Source organism: Erpetoichthys calabaricus, chromosome 1, assembly GCF_900747795.2.
Source record: "Erpetoichthys calabaricus chromosome 1, fErpCal1.3, whole genome shotgun sequence".
Taxonomy (NCBI): Eukaryota; Metazoa; Chordata; class Cladistia; order Polypteriformes; family Polypteridae; genus Erpetoichthys; species Erpetoichthys calabaricus.
Window position 1 is genome coordinate 335361930 of NC_041394.2, and position 14284 is coordinate 335376213.

General features: G+C 36.7%; 1 protein-coding gene across 1 annotated transcript; it reads left to right on the forward strand.

Annotated features, from left to right (window-relative positions):
* The first annotated feature begins 2217 nt into the window (after positions 1 to 2217).
* Positions 2218 to 14045, forward strand: LOC114664851 (phospholipase A and acyltransferase 2-like). Its single transcript, XM_028819146.2, has 5 exons — positions 2218 to 2385; positions 5428 to 5512; positions 7676 to 7778; positions 8904 to 9151; positions 13695 to 14045. Exons 2-5 carry the CDS (start codon positions 5480 to 5482, stop codon positions 13761 to 13763), a joined length of 453 nt encoding a protein of 150 aa, XP_028674979.1. The 5' UTR covers positions 2218 to 2385; positions 5428 to 5479; the 3' UTR covers positions 13764 to 14045.
* Positions 14046 to 14284: the final 239 nt, after the last annotated feature.

The following is a 14284-nucleotide window of genomic DNA, read 5'->3' on the forward strand; positions in this document are numbered from 1 at the left end:
GTTAAAGGCAAAGGCTAGAAAACAATCTGCAAGCAGCTTGATGTTCCTTTGACAATAGTTATAAATATAATTAAATATTGTTAGGAAGTTTAATGTCCACTGTAGCCATCCCCTGTGGATGCGGTCACCAAGTGGAAAACTGAGCTCAGAATGGGAAGAAGGTCAGTGAGATTGGTAGACAAATGGCCAAGAACAGCTTCCAAAGAGATACAAGCTGAATTCCAAGGTCAAGGACCATCAGTGTCTGTTCACACCATCCATTGGCTTTTGAGTGACAATGAGCTCAAAGGAGGAAGACACAGGAGGATACCACTGTTGAAAGAAAAACATAAAAATGTCAGACTGGAACTTGCTAAAATGAATATTGACAAGCAACAATGCTTCTGGGAGGTGTTCCTTTGAACAGATGAAACAAAACACATCTGCTCTATGTCCAGAGACAAATAAGTGAAGCTTTCAAAGAAAAGAACACCATACTTACTGTGAGACATGGAGGACACTGGGGTGCATTGAGTCTGTGCAGGAAACAATGAACTCTCAAAACTATCAAGACATTCTGGAGTAAAGCTTACTGCCCAGTGTCAGTCACAGGTCATGAATCCTCCAACAGGATAAGGAGCCAAAACACACAGCTAAAAGCACCCATGAATGGCTAAGAACAAAACATTGGACTATTCTGAAGTGGCCTTCTGCAAGCCCAAATATGAATCTGAACAGACATCCATGGGAAGAACTGAAACATGCAGACTAGACAAGGCCCTCTTCAAACCTGACACAGCTGGAGCAGTTTGCTAAGGAAGAGTGGACCAAATGTCCTATGGACAGATGCAGAAGTCTCACGGAGACCTCCAGGAATCGCTTGTTTGCAGTGATTGCAAACTCTAAAGTCTGTGCAAAAAAAATATGAAGTTAAGGGTCCCATCATGCCATTTTCATTTGTGTTATTATTTGCATTATCTTGTTGAATCAAAATTCTAAAACAAAGTCTGACTACATACAGAATAAATAATGATGGGTGCCAATTACTTTTGTCTGTTTCAAGTTATTATAGAAACAATTGTGGGTTCTTCTTTTATTCGAAGGGAGTACCAATAAATTTGTCCACATCTGTATCCTACCAGGTTGGCACCCTGCCCAGGATTGTTTCCTGCCTTGTGCCCTGTGTTGGCTGGGATTGGCTCCAGCAGACCCCCGTGACCCTGTGTTCGGATTCAGCGGGTTAGAAAATGGATGGATGGATGGATGGATGTATCCTACCAAAACTAAATAAGGAATTAAAATTTGAAACACAAAAACCTTGCACACTGCCCAAATGCACTTTATTAATGCCCCAAACACACCACTGTTATCTGTCCAGTTTAATTAATGCTGAAAACTTCACCTGTAAGTGGGGCAAGCATGAGGTAACCAGATTGTGATCAGAAGACCAATTAGGTTCCACATTCAATGGCTTAATAGGAGAATAGTCAACATTGTTGGTGCTGCTGTTCATATTTTAAACAAAAAAAGGCCAGATCAATAATACAAACCAAGCTCAGACAAAATCAGTACAGTGGCATTTTCCCCCCAAGATATTCTATCAGCAATTGACTCAAGTCAGGATGTTAATTATTAAAGCAAAAGACCTCTCCACTTATTAAATTTATTTTGCTTTTTTTAAATCTTATTTTTTTATCAACTCACTATTGTATTTAAAATGTATAAAATAGTTACATGTAAAATAATAAACAGTAAACTTTATATTATATCTCATTTGTGCCATTACAAAGCCGCAGCTGTATTCTTCTGAAGTGACTTTGGGCCAAGGCTGGGAACAGAATGGGGGGGCTTTCCCTGGGGGTATTGTGATTACTGGGCATCTGTCCAGCATGTGTAATATAATAGAAAGCACTCAATATCCTCCACTTCCTTCTGATTTACTGCAGTTGCATTTACTTACTTTAATTCCTATTTAATATTAGCTCTTACAAGTGTCGATTTATTCATTTAATTTATAGGCTAAGAAAAGATAACTTAATAATTAATTTATTCAAGTGTACTTTAAAAAAAATAATATAAATGTTTCCTTTGCATTTAACAACAGTGGATTGTAAGTGTGCATTCTTAAAACTTTCTGTCTAATGCACAGTAAGCGATCAGGAAAAACAAACAAATGTGGGGTTCATCTGCAGTTCTCCATAGCAGACAGACATCCAGGAAATGGAGTTTTACTCAACTTGAAACTGAAAGTAAAAACTACTGGCAGAACTGGTGGGTGTTATGCAGATCATGGTCCTGTTTAAAAGCCCATCGACAAAATCAGCAGCACTGAGACATCTACAGCTGCCTCCTGAACACTTTGAGTCCTGCGAGGATCAGAGACCAGCACACATTGCAGTCATCCTGGTGAGTGACACATTCACCTTGTCGCTATTGATAATTCAGATGTTTCATTTAGTTAAATATCCACACTTTCTACTCTGGTTTGAGATGTAAATGGAAAAAAATAATTAAGATGGAGATCTGTAAGGAGCAATCAGACCTGGATGAAGAACTGTAAATCATACAGAAAACAAACACATAAACAATAGATAAATAAAACAAATACACACAATAGTCAGAGCACTGTAAACAGCAAAATGTATTGATGATTATAATATACGAGCATAAACATTTCACAAAAAAGACATTCACTTAAGCACTAGACAGGTAATTAGCTTTAAAAATGTCTCATAAACAAGATGACTTGAGATTGCTCAGCCTTGACCAACAGAACATATTTAGATAAAAACAGAACACCGAGGAGACAAAGATGGGCCTTTGAGAGTGTGAGCCAGAGTAGTGCAAATAAACAAATGCATAAGGTTTACAATAATAATAATGCTGAAATAATTAAGAGATGGACATGATTGCCTCATTCTAATTCAGGGTTGTGGGGAATCATAATAATAGTAATAATAGGAACTAGAAATTTGAAAAGAATTTTGATTAGTGCTTGTGCAAGATTCAAAATCAAGCCATTATGAGCAGGAGGGTGGGATAATGGGGCACTGTGAGGGTTGAGTTTTTTCATATTTCTACCTCATGGCTTATTTATGTTTTTTTTTATTACTGTACTTCTTGTATTTTAAGAAAATGCTGATGAAAAACAAAAGTAACAGGGTCACTTCCCTGGCTGAGGTTCCAATGCCATTGTTATGTCTATTTTGCTCATTGTTTATGTTAACATTGTTGATTATTTAGTTTCTTTTTTATTTGAATATCTTTTATTATGTGCCATTTGTTTTGTGGATAGTCCCCCAAGAGGGTGAGCCACCTGTCCATCATTGTCAAGGGACTGCCCACAGCCCTCTAAAGGTGGGAGCAACCAACTGTTCTTGCTGTTCATTCTGAATGCGCTCAAGGTGTGGTTATATCAAATTGTGGTTGTTTTCATTTTCATCTTTCTTGACTTTTGAACATTTATCTCTGATTTTTTGCCATTTGTTTTGGATTTGGTTGCATAGCTTTGTTTGAATTAATGTTGATGTACTCCAGGCTGTTTCCTATCGTCTCTTTTGTCTCACCTATTCATCTCCGGCAGCCTCATGTAGAAACGGCACAAAATGTTGTGTACGCCTGTTTCCACGCTCACTTTGTGATATATAAAAACTAAACTTGGCGTAAAGCCACCTACATTTTTACACCAGCTCAATCCCTGGTGTACGCAAGCTCTCCACTCGGTTTTGCAAACTGGCGGCACCCAGTGTCACAGCAGTGCTTTTGTTCTTTTATGGTTTCCCTTTATTTTTTAGATTGATGCGGCTTTATCAAATACCTTGAAATTGGCTGCATATTGTTTATGAATTTAAGGCATTTTGATTATAATCAACCTGTAACAATATAATGGTCCATGGAATGATAAAACTATTCCAAATACCATCACTGCTTTAGCGTTGTTACTCTCAATGCACCACTCGGAGTATTTTCACCCATTGTATCTGAGTGTACAGCATCTGATCAGAATGCTTCATAGCAGATTGTGTCGAAAGCACATGCACACAGACAATTTGAACATCTCCCATTCAGAAAATGCTTCAAAGCATTTCCTGCATGAACCTCGAGGTTCAGAAACAGGTTTCATCCCAAGAAATATAAATGCACTTAATCAGTCCATCAAGTGCTCCTTACAAAAATAAAATAAAATACAAAAACATTTATTTATGATTAATACTGAAAATAATTAATACACGATATAATATTCAATAATCAAACCAAGAATAAGAATATAATCAATAACATGAAATGCAAAATATTTAAAGGTTAAAAAAATAAGTAAATAAAAAACATAGTTGATTTAGGAAGGAAACCTTGACTGAAATATAACACTGGAAAACTCTGTGCATCTCCAGAATTTTGCTCACCCTGTAAAAACTCTCCATGAGTCCCTTAAAAGTAACTCTGTGAAGAATATTACTTATCACACTTGATCTGTATTCTTCTGAGCCTGCCAGCTCTGTGGAATAGCACTGTTTAACTATGCAAGAATGTTGTCCTGGAGCCTGTTACATTACAGAAGATACATAACAAGTGCACAGGGACCTTCATAATTTCTTGAAATTTCCAGAATTTCCCTTCTGGACCTTGGACAGATGGTTTCATTCCTGGATAATTTTAGGAACTGTGTCATTTTCAGATGGCTTTAAGAACCCTCAATTTTCTGTTCCTTTTTTGATGCATGGTTCCAACCTTTTGTTGCTTGTGATTGCGCACACAGCTCCAGCACTCATGCAGATCTTTCTACTATGTTTTTAGAGCTTACTATCCTCCAACTGCAATTTCAATTTAGGCATTTCTCTGCCACAATCATTTTATTCTTATTGTATGGTTTTTGAAAGGTTCAAAAAGCTTGTCCGCATATAGTACTTTCTCCACCTGAGTTGACATTTCTTCTTTTTCTTGCTCCATCTGACTCTTGTCACCTTGTCCATTTTTTCCCCTATCACTCAATTCTTGTTGATTCTTCTTATTCAGCATTTGCATTAATTGTTATATTACCTTTTCAAGTCTTTTTATATCTTTTTCTATTTCAACTTTAGAGATCACCAATTATTTTGTATATTTGTTATTTATCACCCTATTTCCTCAGTAGTTATTCAATTCTATTCCCCTCAGATGCTGTTGTGTTTCTAAGTGCTCTAATTTCTACTCCTTCCACTTTTGTTTTCTTCCTGAACCATCATTTTTTTCCTGGTTATGCCCCTGTTTTCTGTTTTATTTTCCAATCTTTATTACTTACATTCTATTTCTCTTTAACTTAGTATGTGAAGGAGGAACGGGGAGCAGGTCCTTGGGTGGAGTTGCAGACTTGAGAGTTTGCAAGATAATGCCAAGTTCACACTTACAATTGAATTGTTATCATTTACAAACTTATTAGAATTATAATATATCTTTTGCCATTCCTTACAGACCTGAGAAACCTAAAAGACCCTCTTTTGCTCCCCAAAATCATCTTTTCAATATGGCTAGCAGTGGAAGTAGCAGTGAAAAAATGGTAAGCTGCAACAAATGTCATTGACATCAAGAACACCAAATGTTTTTCATCACTGTTTGCACCCCTCTGATTCCTTTTTCTGTATTACATTGTTTCTTGCATTATCATTTTTACTTGACTGATAATTGATCAATAAATAGTTGATTTAAAAAAAGAACCAAATTAATTATTACTGAATGTGACAACTTTATTTATTGTCTAATAAAGTACCATGGTTATGGTATAATGTGATACTATTCACAGACAGGGGACACTATGCAAATTTGTAGAAAATTAAAAATTGAATGACAATTAGTTGACAAAAATTAAGAAACCAAAACTTTCCCAAATTATATAGAACCCATCATACATGTTCATGGTGTCATATTCCCTGCTTCATTCATGTATTTATTCTTAGACCTGCTCAATCAAAATCAATCTCAATTTCAGGGTCATAGAGACACAGAGCATAACTCAAAACATTGGCGAGAAGAAAGGAAATAGCTCTGATGCTCTCACACAATTCTCATACACATATGGCCAATTAATAATCGACCTAACTTGCATAACTTGGGGTATGTGGGAAGAAAACACTTCACAAAAGACTGGTTGTGGGTTTCAAACACAGGATGCTAGATCCTCTACTGTGCTGTCAACATTGTAAATATTATTCTTTATAAAACTTGTGTCTTGGATATGGCAATGTCATGACTCAGAGACAGGAACATGACAAAAAGAGGTTTAGACCTCTGCAAAGACCAATAAAAGCAGGCCAGGATCTTTATCTACCCAAAACAGCCTCACCTAAAACCAGCAAGCTCCCAACTACTAGCTGCAGGCTTCAGCTTTAGCAGGCCCCAAAATAAGGAAACTGGCTTTTAAAGTTTAAAATATGTTTTAAAGTCTCAAAATATCACTAGAGGAAGAAACTGTGAAAAACTTCAGCTTCTAGAAATGCTAAACAATGAATCTTTATAAAAGAAGAATTTATTAACTAACAAAATAGGTAAAGTGGGAAAATAAAGTAATATGGAGGTGTCCAAAAGGTAATCAGGCAGTGTGGTGTAGTAGTTATGGCTTTGGACACCATGTGACCACTGAGCAAGTCATTTCATACGCCTGTGCTCCAACTGGGAAATCAAAAGAAATGTAACCAATTGTATCATAAATGTTGTAAGTGGATAAAAGTATTTGCCAAATAAGTAAATGTAATCCAAAGCGAACAAATCCCAGTACAAAAGCCAGAAAAGAATCCAATGAAGAAAAATCAAGAAATAACAAAACTCACTTTTGACCATTATTGGATCCTTTTTCCTGGCAGACATTTAAAGCCAGACAGAGGCTCCAGAAGTAGTGATGTAAGGTAGGCCCCGCCTCCTGGGGCACCACCCATAAAGTAACAGGAATGGACATTATGAAAAAAATGAATAATAAAGAAAAACAACAGAAATAGTACAGAAGCATAAAAGATAATGAATCAAAGTTAGCAAAAAATGAAACATTATCAGAAAATACATGGAAAAAAGCTGGCCATAATACAACAGCAAAAAGGGTGTGAGGCAAAGTTCCATATCAGAGGCCCGGACTTTCACAAAACTGCCTAGATATGTCCTAAGGCAGTCAGCCCCTAACACCACCAACAGGCTTCGGCCTACACAAGCCCAAAATGGGGAGCTGACTTTAAAAGTTCAAATATGCCTTATATGACAGAAGAACCTTTAGCTTGATGAAACCAATTTAGAATCTTAATTAAGATACTTATTTAAAATTCAAAAGAAGAACAAAAAAATGGTAAAAGATGAAATGGAAGTCACACAGGTATGCCTGAAAAGAAAACAAGTAAAAAACATAGTCTAGAAATTCATATCTGTACAATAGTAAATTCAGAAATAACGTCACCAAGGACACTGACTGAGTCTCTTCAAGGATTAAACAAGTGCAAGAGAAGATGTGACTGAAAGGCTTACCAGACAACAGGCTACCAGAGAAGTGACAGCGCTTTCACTCTTGGGGATTAATTTTCTGCTTAGTTTTGAGCCTTTCACTTAAGTTCTTATTTGTTCTACCACAGAACGTTTTCAATACTTTATTTTCAGCTTTAGATTTTTCTTTATTAGGGCTTTCCTCATTTTATAACAATAACTGGATGAAATGCTTGACTACATTGTTCTTAACGTGTTACAGAATGTGGGCGATAAAATTGAATTTAATCGTGGACTATACAACCATGTAGCAGTCTACTTTGGCAAAGAGAAAGGACAAGATATGGTTGTTCATGTGACAGGAGGTAAGAGTTGTTCACTCAAGGCAATGAAAAGATTTTAAACATCAAAAGTGTTTCAGATAAAGGCAAACACTTTGTGACTGGTTTGGAGGTGTAGTAGCTTCAGTAAAAAAGTAATGAAAAGGATTACTGTAATGGAAGGAAATTCATTGAGTCAACCAAATTTTGAAATGTAACTGAATAACTGATATTGTTTTGATAGCACTCTTAGTGACCAGTGTAAAGACTGGGGCCTAAAGAAATATATTATTTATGTTTTAATTAAGAAAGGGAAGATGAAAGGTACACCAACTGGCATGGCAAAGACAAGAGCCATTAAACAGAATGGGGTGGTTAGAAGGAAAGTACTTCTTTGACGTAACCAAAGCCAAACTGAATGCAAACAAAGTAAATTGTAACCAGGAGTTTTGAGTAAACTAAACAGATCACTACCTTTCACTCATATAATTAGGAAATGTGCAACACTGATGTTTAAGTCTGCTCAGTAATGACATCAACATACAAAATGGCAATGTCCATAGTAAAAACAATTCCATGTTATTAAAAATGCTTGAGAACAAGAAATAAATAACACCACAGACTTTTTTGGCCTTGAACACTTCAAACGGTCATGCACAGATATTTTGAGGCCAGGAAATGGCTGAAAAATATGTCAAAAAAGACAAATCATAACAACTAGGTTCTTATAATAACCACTAATTACAGAGGAAAAAATGGCAAAAGTGCCCAAGGTCCATTGTTGATATGGGCCCTGAATTTCTGAATCAAGTAAAAGATTAAATCTAACTAATTTGCAAAGATATTGAAGGCTCATATCAGCTTCTGCTTCAGCAATATGTAAGGTGACTTTGATGAGATCATAGATGAGAAAATTGTGGTTCTCATTTCCTATGGAAGGTCAACCTCAAACTGTTTGTGAAATCTTTTTGACCAGTCAATTGGTATCGATACTATAACAATAATAACGTATTTTGCTGGGGTGGTATGGAGAGAAATTGATAAAGCTTTCCATAAATGTATCTGAAAATGTAATTGGTTTGGAATGCTGGTCCTTCTTGAAGAAGAGTTATTTGTTGTGGACTAAAGTCAATCTGAGTAAAATGTGACACATATTTTCATTTTCATCAGAGCCAGGAGTTGACTCCAAAAAACCTGGGGCATGCAGTGTGTTAAAGCAACCATTTTCTATGGTCAAAGGTACAAGCTCTCATAAAGTCAACAATGAGCTGGATCAAACGTATTCTGCCAAAAACCAAAGTAAAATCATAGAATACCTGGAGAAGAGCATTGGCAAGAAATGGAAGTATAATCTTGCTGATAACAACTGTGAGCATTTTGCTAATCTAGCACGGTATAACCAACATTTTTCTGCTCAGGTAAGTCTTTGTAGTTAAACAAAATGTCTAAAGGAGATAATGAAGCAAAAAAGAGAAATGCCTCCTGCTTGTTTTCAAACAGATGACTGTATCCAGTCATTCTTATTTATCTGGGAGGGTAATGCTTTTTCACAAGTTGTATAATTTTGGTTATGACTGTATATAAAGCAATGTGGTATTTGTTTGGTATTTGTTTAGCCAGGTGCCCTGTTAACAAACAAATATTGTTTCACAAAACTGCATCTATCTATCAAATGTAGACAATATTGTAATGGTGCTGAGAAGCTGTATGACCCAGAGAAGAATCACCCATAGTGTTAGCTGGCATTCCATTATGAAAATGAATGGTTTCAAAGCTAGCAGAAGGCGCGTAATAAAGCGGCAAGCCTGCAATGTCACAAACAAAATTCTGTCTACGAAGGCATTGGTGAGTAGTCCTATAAAGGAAAGCAACCCACCTAAAAGACCCTTGTAAAGAGTAAATAGATCCTATTTAGTCAACGCTAACATTTATATTAGCAACTCTCAGACCATCCATGTGACCTAAAAGACTAAGCCTGGGATGGGCAAATTCATTCCTGGAGGGCCGCAGTGGCTGCAGGTTTTTGTTCCAACCCAATTGCTTAATAAGAAGCACATATTGCTCTAGAAACAATTCTGCTTCATTTTAGTTATCTCCCTCATTAAGATTATGAATGCTTTTTGCTTATTTAAGTCTTAAACAGCTGCATTCTTGTTTTTTAATTGCTCCTTATTAGCAATAAGATGCAAATGACAAAAGAAACCAGCAGTTATCCATTTTGCTTGTTACCCTTTACACCTGTGTGTATTTATCGTGCACTACTTGATTTAATTAAATACTTGGAAGGAAAGAGAAGAGAAAAAAGTGAAGGATTGAGAATTACCCATCCGTTTTACACTTCAAAGTATTTGGATGATATCCTTAGAATGGAAAAAAAAATCTAGGATATGAGAATGACTTGACATAGCAGAGTTAAAGCACTAGCAAGCCATGAAATGCAATTATTGGCAAGGATTGTTTTCTAATTAAGCAACTGGGTTGGAACAAAAACCCACAGCCACTGCGGCCCTCAAGGAATGAATTTGCCCACCTCTGGACTAAGCAATTCAAAATTGTAGAAAACAAGTATTGATAATTAAAAATAGTAAACACAAAAAAAGGTAACATGAAGAGTACAATTTAAAACAAACACTAAAGAAAATGTAGGATGCTCCATTAGGTTTAACTACTGTACACCAGATTTACAACGTTCAGTGTCAGATGTGGTGCCTTGAGCATTTACCTCCAATAACAAACACCAGCTACACTCCTCTCTCATGGATTCAGAACATTATCTTCAATGTTTAGGCCTTTCTTCTTTATGCCATCTTTCATCTTCCCACATTTCAACTTCAAATTCAAAGATTTTTTACCAAGAGGTGGCTTTTTAGTCCTCATCAGAAATGATATCTGGAGACCTTCCACTGAGAAAGTTCTGGCTCTAACAATTTTACAGTTCTCGAATCTCAAAAATAGTCTCCAACTTGAAAATTCAATATAAGCACAAGAAATAAAATCAGCCTGACTCCAAAATTAGAAACAGGCTTTGTAGTCTGCACAGGCCAAAATGGACCAGGCTGTAAACTGAACATGGAAAGGGAAACTGTAAAACCCCTGGCTCACATTAACACAGCAGAGTTTCATTAACACATTTAAAGAATTTATTAAAAATAAATTCCTATAAAATAAGAACAAAAAAAAGGAATCAAGATGGTAATCCAAAATGGACAAACCAGAACACAAACAAAACTATATCTATTTATAAAGACAAAATTTAAAGAAGCATGTTAAAAACCAAGATAAAATGCCCTTGCAATAATAAAAAGGGCCAAACACCAAAAAGTGAGAGAGAGAGAGAGGCAAACAACTGTTAGCCTACAGAAGGGTCTTGGTGCCATTAATGACAATGAAATTAGAAGGCCACCTGTTCACTTTCTGTCATTCCTAAAAGTCTCTCCTCAGTTGTGAACAGGATATAAAAGGTAATCTTATTTGACAATTTTCTAAGTTGAAGGACAGAGAAATGAAGACACAACTAAGTGGACTGCACCTCAAACACCACCTTAAAATATCAATATATGGAGCATGCTAATCATCCTCATACATATGCAACCACAATAAGGCCAGTAGAACAGCCTTGCCCCTGACACATCGAGACCCTGTCACATGCATTTAAAGGTATCAGGCTGTACTTCATAACTGGCTTTATAATCTTTCTTCATGTGCAGGCCCCCACTTAGGCGAATAATACAATTCCAAACAAAGCAAAGAGTATACAATTTCATGCTGACTCTGACAGACAAAAAGTAGAGCACATTTCCCCAGCTGTCTTTATCTGTCTTCTCTTTTGCTTTGCCTAGCAGTTCTTAAATGGTAAACCCCTGTGCTAAATCTGGCTCTACATGTGAGTAGAAAAAGGCAGATTTATAAAATATATTTGCACAGAGCACAGTGACATATTGAACCTATACACTTACTACAGCATTGTAGGGCAAAGTGGGCATTGCCCATTCTGCTAGGATTTAGTATCATACCTGGGGCCTCATTTATAAACGGTGCATACGCACAAAAATGTTATGTACTCCCATTTCCATGCTCAAATCGCGATGTATAAAACCTAAACTTGGCATAAAGCCACACACATTTTCACGCTAGCTCATACCCTGGAGTATGCAAGTTCTCAGCTCGGTTTTGCAAACTGGCAGCACCCAGCATCAAAGCAGTGCTTTTGTTCTAGTGTGGTTTCCCTTTCTTTTTTAGATCCACATTCCTGACGCAGCTTTATCATATACACTGAAGTTAACTGCATACCATTTATTAGTTTAACAGCAAAAGGCAATCCGAGGAAGCAGCAGCACAACACTGACAAGAATCACACAACAAAGAGAAAAAGTGCACTCCAACACATGAAGAATATTCCATTGGAATCGAGAGCAACAACAAACCAACAACTCCACACAACATCAGAAATCATCCGTTTAGGCCTTTCTTAAACATGTGTGCCTCATTTACCTTGATATAAATCTGAAGGTCAGAGACATCCTCCTACAACAGAGAAAGGTAAGGTAAATAAAGTAGGAGCATTACCAAATTATTTAATTAACTCTTTCAGGGCTGATGTAGACTTTTGTCAAAAGAAGGAGTTGACGATGGTAATCAACTGTAAACTGTGACAAAACCAACCGTTATGTTGGACTCTCGTTGCTAGAAGGAAAGTTAGATTCATTGCTTTGACTGAGATTCCCTGCGCTCACGTGAGTAGCAAGGCGCACAAAACGGCAAAAATGGCACTGACATCTGGAGAGAGATCAAAGCGAATGCGAAAAGCAAAATACTCCGTGGACGATGTCTTGCCTATTATCTCTGAACTGGACTATGACTTGTCGGATTCAGATTTTGATACAAGTGATCAAAAATGAATGTGAGGTTCCAGCTTCAGCTGATCGGTCCCCAGCTAGTCATGGTACTGACAATGTTTACCAGGGAGGACTGACACTTAACAATGACAAGAGGTAGAATCCAGATTGTAATGTACTGCAACCGTGACTGCCGCCGCTGCTGTCCCAGCCATGTGATGACCTGCCACTCATTCTTGGCAAACTGGCAGCTACAGCATGCAGCAACAGACGTTTTATGTTGATTTCTGTGTGAAAGCATCATTTTTTGGAAAAAATATTCAGCCCTCAAAGAGTTAATTGCCAATATTGCCAAAGACAAAACTGATAATTAAATAACCAAGTTAAACTTTCTTTTCTAAATCCCACATTATTATGTTGTTGTCCCAGATGGGTGCCTTATTAATTATTAATCATCAAAATTCCTACAGCATCGTGGCAACTTTTTTCCAACATGGCAGTATTCATACGGAAAACAAAATGAGTTGCGGGAGAACGTGCATCATTTTTAACATTGTTAAAAAGAAAGAAAACAACACATGAATATAAAAATGAACGATTTACTTGTCATACTCAAATTATTTTTAGAGGCCAAGGAACAGGTGGAAAAAAGTAAAACTGTAACAGATTATGACACTGATTAAAAAGTGACTGGCAATGAGTGCCTCTGCCATAACTCATATGACCAAGACAAACACAAACAAAACAATAAAAACAGAAAAACAGATTCACTATAATCAAAACATAATATGCTTATAATATATAATATGTAATTTGATATTTACAAAATGATTCCTATTAATCAATAGATTCACTCCACATTCATGCCTCAGGGACTCCATCTTCTATGGTGGGGCATTTTGGACATTTGAAGTGTCATCCCACAGCTCAGCTCCTGTCCCACCAGGCTCTCCATCACAACACACAGGTCAAATGGTTATTTTTCATTTTGGTAGATGAATGAATCTCACACTCATTTTGATCCTCAGTTTCCAGTGTTAAGCATATTGGCTCATTATGATGACATCTCTAAAGTATTTATTGGTGCATTTTTCTAAGTTACCCCTATGCTTTTTTATCTTTAAAGGGTCAAAAGCTTTATGACTACTGTAAAGAACAAGGTAGCTTTGAAAGCTTCTATCGTGATTTTCCATGAACACATTGAAGAAGCAGTTCAGAGTCACTCAGTAGAGGAGCCTCATATTGGATGAATCTTCCTTCTCTGCCTAAGGAATGGTTGTCATGTCTTGTATTGTTCTTCACTCCTACCCCACTCTGCATTATGATCCCAGTGTCACTTTTATGATAACCTTTGTTTTAAAAAGTATGCAGTCATCCTGAGCTTTGCATCCCCCATCCAGTCCAAACATATGTCCTTTGGTTCCTCTGAAGTAGTCCATGGAATTCTTTGTATTCAATAAAGACCTTTTTCACCAAATTGCTGCTGTGTGTGTGTCTGTGAATGTTTGATCTTGCATTAAATGCTACTTCCACATTTGTGGGATTCATAAAGAGGGAGGGAGAAACCATGCAATGGGAAAAAATATGGGGTAGCTTGGCATAAAACAGAAGACAAAGCAGCTCATCATATGAAGTTTTCAATGGGTGGCTCCTTTCCCTATACACATAGAATTTTCTGATTATTTCTTGATCAACTGTTGTCCAACATATTTAGAT

What these genes read in the sequence shown, in the direction of transcription:
- LOC114664851 (XM_028819146.2), top strand. Translation starts at nt 5,480, where the DNA reads ATGGCTAGCAGTGGAAGTAGCAGTGAAAAAATG. An exon ending in GGTTGTTCATGTGACAGGAG is followed by an intron (nt 7,779 to 8,903) that starts GTAAGAGTTGTT and finishes CATTTTCATCAG; the next exon opens with AGCCAGGAGTTGACTCCAAA. An exon ending in ACCAACATTTTTCTGCTCAG is followed by an intron (nt 9,152 to 13,694) that starts GTAAGTCTTTGT and finishes TTATCTTTAAAG; the next exon opens with GGTCAAAAGCTTTATGACTA.